Here is a 15,867-nt window from a genome sequence, read left to right on the forward strand (position 1 = left end):
TCTTAAAAAGACAAGCACCAGAGAAGATATCAAATTATGGGAGGAGCTCTGAAGAGTTCCCTGCCAACCTGCAGACTCACCTGTACTGGAACTGCCAGGGGCAAGGGTTGTGCCAGGAGCCACCCCAGTCGTAGCTGAAACACCAAGAGGACTGGGATCACCATGGTGGTTAATCTTTCTTTCCTATGGACCTGCCTCTAGAAAGAATCTAAATCTAACTTATATCTAACTAGCACTTTCCCTAGCTCTTCCCTGATGATGAGCCCTATGTATTTTCTCATTAACCATTTGATTACCAAAGCAACCAAAGTGACAATGTTCTCAACCTGTGATAATCTTCCTGGTATTCTCAGTCAGGAGGACAATGTGGGTTTCTCTCATGCTCACCTGTTCTCCTCCCTGTGTCTTGGCTGTCAGATGCAAGAGTGGTGCCTGCTGTGGGGTGGTTGCTGAGAATGCCATGAGTGTGCTGAGAACTCCAGACATCGTGAAAATATTTAGCTCTTCATTTGTGAAAAGGAAGCATTGACACAGGGCAGGTGTGTTTCCTGGGTTCTTGTAGCTCCTCTGTGTTTCTCAGCAAGTTTTATCACCCCCTCCTCTTTTAAAAGCTTCTAATGTTTGTAATTTCACAGCAGAAGTTACTTAGAACAATCAGTATAATCATCCTGTCTTCCGGGATTAGAAGTATGATTCTGCAATCTGTAATTAGTAGCTTTTCTGGAAAAACGTCTAAACTGATAAGGAATTTATTGGCCAAAAATGTAGTATTAGTAAAGTAAATACAAACTGCTCTCCAGAATCCTCCTCTCTCTAGTCTCGCTATGAGTGTCAACATCTGAAAACAACAAAGACATGAGTTGCTCCTTCTCCCCTATTGTGAATGAAGCTTCAGTGGCGCCAACGTGTTCTGCAGAAATTGTAGCCTTTGAGACATGATATGGAATTGTAAATTCTGGGGAGTTGCAACAGTGGGAAGACAGATTTTGTGTTATTCATCAGAAAAACTCTACAAAAAAACATCATTTCATCTGTGTGTCCATAGAGACGGTTTTCTTTCAACTTTACCTGTGTTGGAAATTCCTGTTTCAACAGATGTCTCAGAGCCTACTCCAGTGATACCTAAAACAAGAAAAAGCAAATTTAGCAAATTCATCATGGACGCAACTAAAAGGGCCTTTCTCAGGACTTAATGTTATAAATGGTGCAAATGCTAAATTAGGAGTGTCCTTCTCTCATTTCATTTCCTTGGCTCATTTATTTGCAGGCGACTTGCCAGTGAACACCCCTACATTCTAGCCTGCTGACAGAGGGATGGAGGCTCATTTCATGCCTGCCTGTTTCAATTCCTGTTATGTCTCCGTGGTGTACCAGGGATGACTACAGAGGGAGAAAAATGAAATATAAAGTTCTTTAGAAATGTCTCTGTGATACTTTTGTGGTTGATTTCATGTCATCCTTAAACCATTCCCATGCACACACATACACATGCACAAAACTCACATAGGAGTAAGAGCCAGCTTACATTTTCTTTATGGAATTTTACCTGTGTTGGAAACTTCTGAAATGGTACTGACTTCAGGAGAAATGATAGTGGTGCCTGTGAAAAAAAATTCTGTGAACTTTAAAGCAATGACGGTCTCATTCCTGACTTCAGAGAACTAGTTCTGAAAGCCAGGACTCAGGCACACTTGTTGGAGGGTTATGAAAATGGCAGTTCCAGAGGGATTCACAATTTGACTTGGCCTTGTGTTAAATGTGTCCTCAACCTTCGTATTCTTCTGTTTTAAGCTGCAATCCCAAACAATGAATCAACAGAACCCAAAGTCTTGGAATGAGAACACTCACCTCCTGACGGTCCTGCTCCAGGAGTCCCTGTAGCAGTTGTAGCCTCTGAGAAAGAAAAGAAAGGGAAAAAGTAAGAACATGCTGACGGCTGGGTGTGGTGACTCACACCTATAATTCCAGCACTTTGGGAAGCCAAGGCTGGCAGATCACTTGAGTCCAGGAGTTTGAGACCAGACTGGACAACATAATGAAACCCCATCTCTACAAAAAATAGCCTGTAGTCCCAGCTACCTGGGAGGCTGAGGTGGCAGGATCACCCGAGCCTAGGAGGTCAAGGCTGCAGTGAGCCAAGATCATGCCCCTGTACTCCAGCCTGGGCAACAGAGTGAGACCCTATCTCAAAAGAAAAAGAGAAAAGAAAAGAAAAAGAAAAGCATGCTGGGTCAACTGTATTACCTAAGTGGCTCCCTCCAGGATGTCCTGGTATGTGGTGACTTACCTGAGACATAACTTCCAGGTTTGAGGGTTTTCCCAGAAATTCCACCAGAAGTTCCTGAAATAAAGAAATGGTGGTCAACATGCCATGACTAGGGAATTGCTTTTTCAAAAATTTGTATTTCTTACAATACATTAGGATGCTCTTTCTTTGAGCTTTTGAATGGCAAGGATTAATCTGTGTTTCCAATGTAGCATCTCTTTCTTATAGCAAATTTCCTAACAACATTCTAGGCGCTTTAGTGTCTTTGAGATTCGGTGCTTGGAAATGGAAGTTTTCTCAGTACACATATATCCAGTGGCCAGTGACTTGATTTCTTAGTGCACTGAATGAGCTCCTTAAGGTAGAAGGAAGTCTTAGGCTCCTCAAGCTTGTCATTTGTTATCTAGTAACTGCTTTGCATTTTTTTAAAGGTTTAGTTTATGGAATAAAGCAGTGTGGCTGCATTTCAGGCAACACTGCTTAATGAAAGATGATCAAAAAGTGCAGTAATGGCTTAGCAGGCTGAGCTGGAGCTATTCCACCTACAGAGATTCTGCTTCCTCCTAGGAACTTGTGGCCTCTGAGAATGAGGAAAAGAAGAAAGACACAATTGGGAAGACATTAAGGATTTTGGAATATTATCATGAAAATTTTGCCTAGAAATAAAACCTGAGGAGATAGCTCCTTGAAAGAAGTTCCAATGGGAAAATTCTACTCAGCTTGTTCTCACCTATGTTGAAACTTCTAGGGGCAAGAGTTGTGCCAGTGGTTACCCCGGTGGTACCTGAAACACAGAAAGTCCAGAGGTCACCATACTGACTCATTCTGCCATGAGAAGATCTGAATCTAGACACTATCTGTGTGTTCTTTGCTATAACAAGTAGCCTTTTCTGGGTACTTAACAAATCTATAATTCTACGAGTTTCTCTGCTTGAACTATTCCATTTGTAAATCATACGGAGTGCCAATGTTCTCTACTCGAGATGTCCTTTCCTGGCCTTCCCTGACAAAGATGAAAGATGATCTTCTCTTGTGTTCACCTAGTTTGATCTCAGTATGCCTTAGCTCTCTGCTACAAAAGACAGTTTATATATACTGAGTACCTGAGACAATGAGAAACTGCTGACCATTACTCCTTCTTAGTGGGGTCAAGGAAGGCTTTCTGGAAAAGACAGCATCTAGATCTTTACCATTGCTTAGGATTTGTCTATGTGAAGTCCAGGAAGGGAACATCAGGCAGAAGACATAGTAAGAGCCAAGGTTTAGGGAAACATAGCAATATGTGTTATATGAACATAGAATGAGTGAAAAATAACTGGAAACTTAGCTCAAATTCAGTGAGAAAACAACTTCCTAGTGATCAGTTTATAAAATTTTATAAAGGAACTTCTAACAGTGCCAACAACTAATTCAAGTGAGGCTAAAAGTTGTTATGTGAAGGGGGCTGATGAGAAGTTTGGAAAGTAGATGGGGTCTCCAAGGACTCAAATACTACACTAAAGCATTTAGAATTTACTTGAAGGGCAATGGGTAGCTGCTAACATAGACTGATGACAGAAATGACATGAACAGAGATAACAGTCAATAGAGGACCACTGACCACTGCTTTGGATAGAACACATCTGAGAATAGAGAAAACTGGAAGAGAGGAAACTTGCCTACAATAGTCTAGACTAAAGGAAATGCAGAGGAGTAGAAAGAGCTCAGGCGTTGGAATCAAAAGAGTTGTGTGGTTTTAAACAGGTTAAAAATCTCTGAATCTCAGTTTCCTTACCAGCAAATTAGGGAAAATAATGCCTACATTATTCAAATAGATAGTGAATGAAAGCTAAACATATTTCAGCTGTATTGAGTGTTTGTTATACACAAAGCTCCCCAAGTAAGACATTAATGATGCATAAGGCTTGGTCCCCTTTCAACAAAGGTAGAATCTAATGGATCAGGGGGACAAGTATGGAAATCAATCACCTCATCAGATAAGGGCCATGAAGAGGTTTTAAATCAGTGAAAAATAAGACAAAAATTCCTGTTTTCAGGGAGCTTATATTCCAATGTAAGTGCTAAAAGGATCAGAAGGAGAAATCATTTTTTTTTTAAAGTGAGATGTTCTAAAGAATCAGCTTCTTGGCCAGGCACGGTGGCTTATGCCTGTAATCCCAGCACTTTGGGAGGCTGAGGTGGGCAGATCACCTGAGGTCAGGAGTTTGAGACCAGCCTGGCCAACATAGTGAAACCCCATCTCTACTAAAAAATGCAAAAAATTAGCCAGGTGTGGTGGCACGCACCGTAATCCCAGCTACTCAGGAGGCTGAGGCAAGAGAATCACTTGAACCCAGGAGGTGGAGGTTGCAGTCAGCCAAGATTGTGCCACTGCACTCCAGCCTGTGTGACAGAGCAAGACCCTGTCTTGAAAAAACAAAAACAAAAACAAACAAAAAAAAGAATCAGCTACTTTTGCTTATTTTTTAAAACTGTTTTTAAGTTTAAAAAAGAGATATCAGGATACATTAAAAGCTAAATAATTTTCTTGTAAATAGTAGGTGACAACTCTTAATATGCTGAGAAATACTGTGCTACCTCTTTTTAATAAGGGGGATGTTTTGGTAGTGATTTTGGTCTGTCTGAGTTTGTGTACTTGTATACAATCACTGTAGAATTTAAGTATTATATAAAGGATTCAGTACACCTTTATTATGATTTAAGAAGGCATGAGAATAGAAATATCAAAAGCCCTATTCTACAAAAATCAAATTTGAAGTTCATGTTTTATTAATCAGATAAAGTAAGGCTTCTGGTACCATGTGTTCTATTCCATTAATGTAACATTATATTTTCAAATGCACGTTCATAATCTCATATTTTTTCACCTGCTACTTCAGGCTTTTTTGATGTCACCGAAATTTAAAAGCAAATATATTTATAAATGTAAATATTTGATTTATTTCCATTTACAAAGGTTAATTTGTATATTAGGTTATAATTTGAGATGCATGTCACACACAGTCCTTTAAATGTTTTTCAGTGCTCAAATGGAAAAGATAGAAATTCTATTTCAAGCACATTGTGCAGAAATAAATTTTCATGTCATTGAATTTCAGCTTACCTACAATTAGTTGTGGTGGAATTCTAACAGAGCTTACTAAAGGATAAATTAAATCCATATTTAAATTAAAGAATTTATTTGAATTTCCTTTAAAAATTTTGCTTCAGTGTGTCAAATGCCATGATAATTAAATTTTGTTTAAGAAACAGATGTTATTCCTATAGACGCTTATCTTAGAAATTTAAGTCAGAGTAAATGTTCTCTTGTGAGACATATTGTAAAGTGCTCTTTTAAATAATCATGTATGATTTCTATGATTACAGATTATCAAACTGAAAACAAAACACTGCCTTTTTTCTAAGAAAAATATTTATACACAGGTAATTATTATTTGGTTACATTTAATTAAAGCTGTTTTGAAATTATAAAGTGCCAAAAATGATGAAATACATACTATGCCCCAATAGTCACACACTGTGTCCCAATAGCTACCTGTTCGTGGCCATTTTGTTAACTTATAATTCTGTTGTTCAATGTATAATATGAATCATGCCAATTTGTTTACATTTGCATAACCACAGATTGAATAAAGAGCCGATACAAATTTAGTTTGAATTAAATTACTGAATTAATTATTTTCTAGCAAACAGTTTGTAAAATTAATTTACACAGGAGACTTTATAACAGTAGTTAGAATAATGCGGCATAAATCTTCACAAGAAAAAAAAAAGGTAAGCATTCTATTCCTTAAACTATTAATGAGCAATGTAGTCATTAGATTCTGGGTTCTGTTAGAGACCTGCACATTGAGAAATGATGTATTTTTCAAGTGCTATCATACTAAGTATATTACTAGTTGAGAACCTTAAGCAATAATATACTGTAGCCTTGAAATAATAATTTTGTTCATTTACTCAGTGTTAGGAAAAAGAAATTGCCCTATAAGTATTTGTGAATCATTGTAAAAAGAAGGAAAGTTATAAAATTTGGACTTATAAAACAATAATATTATAGTTTTGTCAAATAAAATTCTCCAAATCTTATTTCAGAATAGGAAGTGCCACAGTTTATTACAATAAAAAACTTTTTTTCTTAACCTGCTGCTCCAATTCTTTTAGTTAGAAATGGGAAACATTTAAGCTTTGTGATTTTAAAAGCTAGCTTTATTGGTGTTTTTTGTTTGTTTGTTTGTTTGTTTGTTTGTTTTGAGACGGAGTCTCGCTCCGTCGCCCAGGCTGGAGTGCAGTGACCTGATCTCGGCTCACTGCAATCTCTGCCTCCCAGGTTCAAGCGATTCTCCTGCCTCAGCCTCCTGAGTAGCTGGGACTACAGGTGCACGCCACCACGCCCTGCTGATTTTTATATTTTTAGTAGAAACGGGGTTTCACCATGTTGGCCAGGATGGTCTTAATCTGTTGACCACGGGATCCACCTGTCTCGGCCTCCCAAAGTGCTGGGATTACAGGCATAAGCCACCGCGCCTGGCCTATTGATGGGTTACTAAAGACATCGTATATTTTGCTTTAGCAAAGGAAGGCGTCACACTGAAGAGCACAGTTTTGGAATCAATAAACAATCGAGAAAAATATTGATTTCACCATTTGGCTTGCTGTAGGAACATATCAACTTAGGTAATATCTTCGTCTAAGTTCCTAATGAGCAAAATGAAATAATAATGTTCATTCAAGTAACTTATGAGATAATATATTTAAATACATTGTAATTAACTGGCATTATTATTATTAATGACTTTACTGTTTTAAATTAAGCAATGAGCATGAAAACAAATCAAAAATACATCTGACATCCCCCTGCTTACTTACCAGTAGTGGTACTTCCTGGTGCAATTGTTGACCGAGGGATGGCTCCCGTGGCAACTGAGATTAAAAAGTGTAAAGTCAGGAGCAGTGTTCTTATTTTATTGGAGCACTATCTAGATATTTATCAACATAACTACTTTGAACCCAGTTGTGGTTCCAGTACCTGACGTGGAAGCTATGCTTTCACCTTCAGCTCCTGGGGAAGTTGCAGCAGGCACTCCAGTTGTAGCTGAATTTAAAACAAATGAAAAAGAATCTTAATAGCATAATTCGAAATTTTCATTTGTACTTCTCTCCGACATCTCAAATTCAACTTTCAAACATGAACCTGTGATCTTCCCACCACAAACTGCTGCTCCTTCACATTCCCTATTTTAATAATTGATAGAACCATCATCCTAGTAACTAAATATTAACTTGAAAAGTACCCTTAACGAAATCCCCATCAAACCACCGCCAAATTCCCTTGATGGTTCTCCAAAAATAGGTTTTGAATTTTTCCCTTTTTTCCATCCACCACCATAATTTATCCTAAACCATTGCCTCTTACCTTGATTGAGCAATAGCTTCCTAGCAAATCTCTCTGCTTCCATTTTCACTTTATACAATTCTTCACATTTGCAGTCCTACTGATCTTTTAAAAATGGGAAGCTGATCATGTCACTCTTCTGTCTCTCACCTTCTGGTAACTTCCCTTAGCTCTTAGCAACAAGTCTAAAATCCTTAACTTGTGCGGCAAGGCTCTGTTGTGTGTGAACAGGGTCCTTCTGACTTCTCTGGGCTTATTTTGTACACCCTCTGGCTTCCTAACAGAGCACTGGGAACCCTGGCCTCTTTCTACCTTAAACTTTCTAAGATCCTTTGACTTCCTTCCCCATGGAGCTCTCAGCATTTCCCTCCCTGTCTTATCCTCTTCATCTGACAACTGCCTCTTCATTCTTTGGGACACCAGGTGGAAGGTCACTGTCCTGGCACCCTCACCTTATTCTTAGCACTTAACATTAATTGTAATACTATTGAGATACTTTTCTCTTACTGGCTAAATCCCCCACTAGACAGGATGTCCTGAGAGTAGTGGCCCTGTCAGACTCATTCACTTCTGTGCCCACACACTTATCACAGTGCCTGACACACAGATGGCAATAAAAATAATTAAACAAAATTTAATTAAATAGTAAAACATGAGACACTGCTGTTATAATAGAAAATGTTCAAATACTTCCGGTATAGTAGACTTTTTATTAATCTGATTTTCTTTGAGAGGTTGCATTTGGCATATCTGAGACTCCGTTGAGATATTCCCTCCAGGGAATATATTTCCTTTCTGCTCTAGTTTATACCCACTGCCATAGGAGGGAGGATGGTGCAGAAGGTAAGAAATAGGCTCTGAGGACAGACCTCTCTGGTGTACATTATCACTTGCAGCAGCTAACTAAACTTCTCCTTGACTTCCTCATTTGAAAATGTCAATAAAAATAGCACTTATCTCAGCAGTTGCTGTGAAAATTAGTGACATGTTTACATAACTTATAACAGTTCCTGGCTGACCAAAAAGTGCTCAATTATTTTCTTGCTTTAAGCTTCTTCATTTAAGGTTTATTTCCTGATAAAATCAGCACTGTAAAGACAGACAATTTGTTTTCCTTCCATCCGAGTCCTAAAACACCTAATAAAATATAAGGTCCTAAATACTATTAGGTTGGTGCAAAAGTAATTACGGTTTTTGCCATTACTTTTGCACGAACCTAATAGATGATTTGGATCTGACTTTCTGATTTCCTTATTTACAATATACTCATTAAGATAATTACATTGATGAGAAAACCTTATGTTCAGTTTGGGAGGCCAAGGCAGGCAGATCATTTGAGGTCAGGAGTTCGAGACCAGTTCGGCCAACATGGTGAAACTCTCTCTCTACTAAAAATAAAATAAAAATAAAAATAAAAAATAGCCAGGCATGGTGGTGCGTGCCTGTAATCCCAACTACTTTGGGAGGCTGAGGCATGAGAATTGCTTGAACCTGGGAGGCGGAGGTTGCAGTGAGCTGAGATCTTGTCACTGCACTCCAGCCTGGGTGAGAGTGAGACTCTGTCTTTAAAAAAAAAGAAAAAGAAAAAAAAAAAAAAGAAAACCTTATGTTGAGCTGCAGTTGGGACCAAATTCTTCCAATCCCACTTGCCTGATTTTCCAGGTGTGGTTAATCTGGTCCTGCTTTCACCTGCTCCAGGGGTAGTTCCATGTGGTTCTTCAGTTTTGCCTGGTTAAAGCACTAATTGATTATCAGCTTTACATGGTTCATCTTAGTAAATGTAATGAACTTACTGCCCCTTATGTAAAATTCAAATTTAGACATTGATAAATCTAGGTCATCTCTTAATCATTTCTCCACGATTTAGGTCCTTGGTTAAATCATAATTGATTCATCTTACGATCATAATTGGACGTCTCAGCCAAGCTTATGTTGGACCACACCAGAGTACCCAGGTGAGCTGTGCCTGCTGGGTTCCCAACTGTAGTGGCCCGAGTCTGGTGCTCCAGCTGTGCATCCCTTGCCAACACCTACAGTAGCCCTCATGAAAACATAAACTCAAAAAGTCTAAGGAATCTATAATATTCTGGAAAGCCCCCATCATTGTTCACCAATCTGAGTTCTTAATAACATATTTAATTGTGATAAACTTACACAGACTCAAGTCTGGAAGACCAAAAATTACGTTATTCACATTAAATGACCTATCTTTAGCTAACTAGATTTGCCTTCAGGGGCTGTAACCTTACTTCCTGGCTCTCCTGTAGTTCTTCCTATTACAGTGGTTGTGCAAACTGATGGTCCAGTTGTCCCTGTCACTCGAGCTGATAGTCCATTTGTACCTGTTATTCCAGCTGATGGTCTAGTTGTCCTTGATTCTTCAACTGATGTTTTTGTTGTTCCTGTTTTTCCAGCTGATGGTATACTTGTCCCAGATTTTGCAGATAATCCAGTTGTCCCTGTCACCCCAGCTGATGATCTAGTTTTCCCTGTCACCCCAGCTGATAGTCCAGTTATTCCTGTCACTTCAGCTGATGATCCAGTGGTCCCTGTCACCCCAGCTGATAATCCAGTTGTCCCTGTCACTTCAGCAAATGGTCCAGTGATCCCTGTCACTCCAGCTGATAGTCCAGTTTTCCCTGTTGCTTCAGCTGACGGTCCAGTTGTCCCTGTCACTCCAGCTGATAGTCCTGTTTTCCCTGTCACTCCAGCTGATAGTCCACTTTTCCCTGTCACTCCAGCTGATAGTGCAGCTATTCCTGTCACTCCAGCGGATGGTCCAGTTGTCCCTGTTACCCCAGCTAATGGGACAGTTGTCCCTGTCACTCCAGCTGATAGTCCAGTTGTCACTGTTGCTTCAACTGACAGTCCAGTTGTCCCTGTCACTCTAGCTGATGATCCAATTGTCCCTGTCACCCCAGCTGATAGTTCATTTGTCCCTGTCGTTTCAGCTGATAGTCCATTTGTACCTGTTATTCCAGCTGATGGTCCAGTTGTCGTTGATTCTTCAACTGATGTTCTAGTTGTTCCTGTTTTTCCAGTTAATGGTATACTTGTCCCTAATTTTGCAGATGAAACAGTTGTCCCTCTCAATCCTGCTGATAGTCCAGTTATCCCTGTCACTCCACCTGATGATCTAGTTGTCCCTGTCACTCCAACAGATTGTCCAGTTGCCCCTGTCACTTCAGCTGACTGTCCAGTTGTCCCTGTCACCCCAGCTGATAGTCCAGCTGACCCAGTCACAGCAGCTAATGGTCCAGTTGTCCCTGTCACTCCAACTGATGATCCAATAGTCCCTGTCACCCCAGCTGATAGTCCAGTTGTCTCTGTCACCCCAGCAGATAGTCCAGTTGTCCCTGTCACCCCAGCTGATAGTCCAGTTATCTCTGTTGCTTCAGGGGATAGTCCAGTTGTCCCTGTCACTTCAGCTGATAGTCCATTTGTGCCTGTTATTCCAGCTGATGGTCTAGTTGTCCCTGTCACTCCTGCTGATAGTCCAGTTGTCCCTTTCACCACAGCTGATGATCCAATTGTCCCTGTCACCCCAGCTGATAGTCCAGTACTCTCTGTCACCCCAGCTGATAGTCCAGCTGTCCCTGTCACCCCAGCTGATAGTCCAATTGTCCCTGTCACTTCAGCTGATAGTCCATTTGTACCTGTTGTTCCAGCTGATGGTTCAGTTGTCCCTGTCACTCCAGCTGATAGTCCAGTTGTCCCTGTCACCACAGCTGATGATCTAATTCTCCCTGTCACCCCAGCTGATAGTCCAGTTGTCTCTGTCACTCCAGCTGATAGTCCAGTTGTCCCTGTCACTCCAGCTGATGGTCCAGTTGTCCCTGTTGCTTCAGCTGATAGTCCATTTGTACCTGTCACCACAGCTGATGATCCAATTGTCCCTGTCACCCCAGCTGAGAGTCCAGCTATCCCTGTCACCCCAGCTGATAGTCCAGTTGTCCCTGTCACCTCAGCTGATAGTCCAGTTATCCCTGTCACCACAGCTGATGGCCGAGTTGTCCCTGTCACTGCAGCTGGTGACCCAATTGTCCCTGTCACCCCAGCTGATACTCCAGGTAGCCCTGTCACTTCAGCTGATGGGCCAGTTGTTCCTGTCACTTCAGCTGATAGTCCACTTGTCCCTGTCACTCCACCTGATGGTCCAGTTGTCCCTGTGACTTCAGCTGATGGTCCAGTTGCCCCTGTCTCTTCGGCTGATGGTCCAGTTGTCCCTGTCACTCCTGCTGATAGTCCATTTATACCTGTCACCACAGCTGATGATCCAATTGTCCCTGTCACCCCAGCTGATAGTCCAGGACTCTCTGTCACCCTAGCTGATAGTCCAGTTGTCCCTGTCACCCCAGCTGATAGTCCAGTTGTCCCTGTCACTCCAGCTAATGGTCCAGTTGTCCCTGTCACTTCAGCTGATAGTCCATTTGTGCCTGTTATTCCAGCTAATGGTCCAGTTGTCCCTGTCACTTCAGCTGATAGTCCAGTTGTCCCTGTCACCACAGCTGATGATCCAATTGTCCCTGTCACCCCAGCTGATAGTCCAGTACTCTCTGTCACCCCAGCTGATAGTCCAGCTGTCCCTGTCACCCCAGCTGATAGTCCAATTGTCCCTGTCACTTCAGCTGATAGTCCATTTGTACCTGTTGTTCCAGCTGATGGTTCAGTTGTCCCTGTCACTCCAGCTGATAGTCCAGTTGTCCCTGTCACCACAGCTGATGATCTAATTCTCCCTGTCACCCCAGCTGATAGTCCAGTTGTCTCTGTCACTCCAGCTGATAGTCCAGTTGTCCCTGTCACTCCAGCTGATGGTCCAGTTGTCCCTGTTGCTTCAGCTGATAGTCCATTTGTACCTGTCACCACAGCTGATGATCCAATTGTCCCTGTCACCCCAGCTGAGAGTCCAGCTATCCCTGTCACCCCAGCTGATAGTCCAGTTGTCCCTGTCACCTCAGCTGATAGTCCAGTTATCCCTGTCACCACAGCTGATGGCCGAGTTGTCCCTGTCACTGCAGCTGGTGACCCAATTGTCCCTGTCACCCCAGCTGATACTCCAGGTAGCCCTGTCACTTCAGCTGATGGGCCAGTTGTTCCTGTCACTTCAGCTGATAGTCCACTTGTCCCTGTCACTCCACCTGATGGTCCAGTTGTCCCTGTGACTTCAGCTGATGGTCCAGTTGCCCCTGTCTCTTCGGCTGATGGTCCAGTTGTCCCTGTCACTCCTGCTGATAGTCCATTTATACCTGTCACCACAGCTGATGATCCAGTTGTCCCTGTCACCCCAGCTGATAGTCCAGTACTCTCTGTCACCACAGCTGATAGTCCAGTTGTCCCTGTCACCCCAGCTGATAGTCCAGTTGTCCCTGTCACCCTAGCTGATAGTCCAGTTGTCCCTGTCACTTCAGCTGATAGTCCAGTTGTTTCTGTCACTCCAGCTAATGGTCCAGTTGTCCCTGTCACTTCAGCTGATAGTCCATTTGTACCTGTTATTCCAGCTGATGGTCCAGTTGTCCCTGTCACTCCTGCTGATAGTCCAGTTGTCCCTGTCACCACAGCTGATGATCCAATTGTCCCTGTCACCCCAGCTGATAGCCCAGTTGTCCCTGTCACCCCAGCTGACAGTCCAGTTGTCCCTGTCCCTCCAGCTAATGGTCCAGTTGTCCCTGTCTCTTCAGCTGATAGTCCATTTGTACCTGTTATTCCAGCTGATGGTCTAGTTGCCCTTGATTCTTCAACTGACGTTCTAGTTGTCCCTGTTTCTCCAACTGATGGTATACTTGTCCCTGATCTTGCAGATGATCCAGTTGTCTCTGTCACTATAGCTGACAGCCCAGTTATCCCAGTCACTCCAGCTGATAGTCCAATTGTCCCTGTCACTTCAGCCGACAATCCAGTTGTCCCTGTCACTCCAGCTGATAGTCCAGTTATGCTTGTCACCCCAGTTGATCCAGTTGTCTCTGTCACAGCTGATGGCCCAGTTGTCCTTGTCACCACAGCTGATAGTCCAGTTATCCCTGTCACTTCAGCTGATAGTCCAGTTGTCCCTGACACCCCAGCTGATGGTCCAGTTGTCCCTGTCACTTCAGCTGATAGTCCATTTGTACCTGTCACCCCAGCTGATGGTCCAATTGTCCCTGTCACTCCAGCTGATAGTCCAATTGTCTCTGTCACCCCAGATGAGAGTCCAGCTATCCCTGTCACCCCAGCTGATAGTCCAGTTGTCCCTGTCACCTCAGCTGATAGTCTACTTATCCCCGTCACCACAGCTGATAGCAGAGTTGTCCCTGTCACTCCAACTGGTGATCCAATTGTCCCTGTCACCCCAGCTGATACTCCAGGTAGCCCTGTCACTTCAGCTGATGGGCCAGTTGTCCTTGTCACTCCACCTGATGGTCCACTTGTCCCTGTCACTCCACCTGATGGTCCAGTTGTCCCTGTGACTTCAGCTGATGGTCCAGTTGTCCCTGTCACTCCTGCTGATAGTCCATTTATCCCTGTCACCACAGCTGATGATCCAATAGTCCCTGTCACCCCAGCTGATAGTCCAGTTGTCCCTGTCACCCCAGCTGATATTCCAGTTGTCCCTGTCACTCCAGCTAATGGTCCAGTTATCCCTGTCACTTCAGCTGATTGTCCATTTGTACCTGTTATTCCAGCTGATGGTCTAGTTGTCCTTGATTCTTCAACTGATGTTCTAGTTGTTCCTGTTTCTCCAACTGATGGTATACTTGTCCCTGATCTTGCAGATGATCCAGTTGTCTCTGTCACTATAGCTGATAGCCCAGTTATCCCAGTCACTCCAGCTGATAGTCCAGTTGTCCCTGTCACGCCAGCTGATGGTCCTATTGTCCCTATCACTTCAGTTGATATTCCAGTTGTCCCTGTCACTCCAGCTAATGTTCCAGTTGCCCCTGTCACCCCAGTTGATGATCCAGTTGTCTCTGTCAACCCAGCTGATGGTTCGGTTGTCCCTGTCACTTCAGCTGATGGTCTGGTTGTCCCTGTCACTTCAGCTGATGGTCTGGTTGTCCCTGTCACTTCAGCTGATGGTCTGGTTGTCCCTGTCACTTCAGCTGATGGTCTGGTTGTCCCTGTCACTTCAGCTGATAGTCCAGTTGTCCCTGTCACCTCAGCTGATGATCCAATTGTCCCTGTCACCCCAGCTGATAGTCCAATTGTCCCTGTCACCCCAGCTGATAGTCCTGTTGTCCTTGTCACCTCAGCTGATAGTCCAGTTATCCCTGTCACCACAGCTGATAGCCGAGTTGTCCCTGTCACTCCAGCTGGTGATCCAATTGTCCCTGTCACCCCAGCTGATTCTCCAGGTAGCCCTGTCACTTCAGCTGGTGGGCCAGTTGTCCCTGTCACTTCAGCTGATAGTCTACCTGTCCCTGTCACCCCAGCTGATGGTCCAGTTGTCCCTGTCACTTCTGCTGATGGTCCAGTTGCCCCTGTCTCTTCAGCTGATGGTCCAGTTGTCCCTGTGACTACAGCTGATAGTCCAGTTTTCCCTGTCACCACAGCTGATGATCCAATTGTTCCTGTCACCCCAGCTGATAGTCCAGTTGCCCCTGTCCCTCCAGCTAATGGTCCAATTGTCCCTGTCACTTCAGCTGATAGTCCATTTGTACCCGTTATTCCAGCTGATGGTCTAGTTGTCCTTGATTCTTCAACTGATGTTCTAGTTGTTCCTGTTTCTCCAACTGATGGGATACTTGTCCCTGATCTTGCAGATGATCCAGTTGTCTCTGTCACTATAGCTGACAGCCCAGTTATCCCAGTCACTCCAGCTGATAGTCCAGTAGTCCTTGTCACCCCAGCTGATGGTCCAGTTGTTCCTGTCACTTCAGTTGACAGTCCAGTTGTCCCTGTCACTCCAGCTGATAATCCAGTTATCCCTTTCACCCCAGTTGATGATCCAGTTGTCCCTGTCACCCCAGCTGATGATCCAATTGTCCCTGTCGCTTCAGCTGATAGTCCAATTGTCTCTGTCACTCCAGCAGATAGTCCAGTTTTCCCTGTCACCCCAGCCGATAGTCCAGTTATCCCTGTTGCTTCAGCTGATAGTCCAGTTGTCCCTGTTACTCCAGCTGATACGGTAGTTGTCCCTGTTATTCCAGCTGATGGTCCAGTTATCCCTGTCACCCCAGCTGAGAGTCCAGCTATCCCTGTCACTCCAACTGATAGTCCAGTTGTCCCTGTTACT

At 43.2% G+C, this 15,867-nt stretch overlaps 1 protein-coding gene across 1 annotated transcript in view; it reads right to left on the minus strand.

Annotated features, from left to right (window-relative positions):
* Window positions 1–15,867, minus strand: part of MUC19 (mucin 19, oligomeric) — a 181,107-nt gene that overhangs the window by 75,789 nt on the left and 89,451 nt on the right. The window contains exons 56-66 of the mRNA XM_055358896.2: window positions 14,850–15,867; window positions 11,807–14,789; window positions 10,001–11,776; window positions 7,293–7,358; window positions 7,133–7,186; window positions 2,997–3,050; window positions 2,288–2,341; window positions 1,849–1,893; window positions 1,547–1,600; window positions 1,069–1,122; window positions 81–134 (exon numbers count right to left, since the gene is read on the minus strand). Of these exons, the coding sequence (XP_055214871.1) occupies window positions 81–134; window positions 1,069–1,122; window positions 1,547–1,600; window positions 1,849–1,893; window positions 2,288–2,341; window positions 2,997–3,050; window positions 7,133–7,186; window positions 7,293–7,358; window positions 10,001–11,776; window positions 11,807–14,789; window positions 14,850–15,867 (6,212 nt within the window). The remainder of the gene's footprint in view (window positions 1–80; window positions 135–1,068; window positions 1,123–1,546; window positions 1,601–1,848; window positions 1,894–2,287; window positions 2,342–2,996; window positions 3,051–7,132; window positions 7,187–7,292; window positions 7,359–10,000; window positions 11,777–11,806; window positions 14,790–14,849) is intronic.

The sequence above is a fragment of the Gorilla gorilla genome, chromosome 10, assembly GCF_029281585.2.
Source record: "Gorilla gorilla gorilla isolate KB3781 chromosome 10, NHGRI_mGorGor1-v2.1_pri, whole genome shotgun sequence".
NCBI classification, from domain to species: domain Eukaryota; kingdom Metazoa; phylum Chordata; class Mammalia; order Primates; family Hominidae; genus Gorilla; species Gorilla gorilla.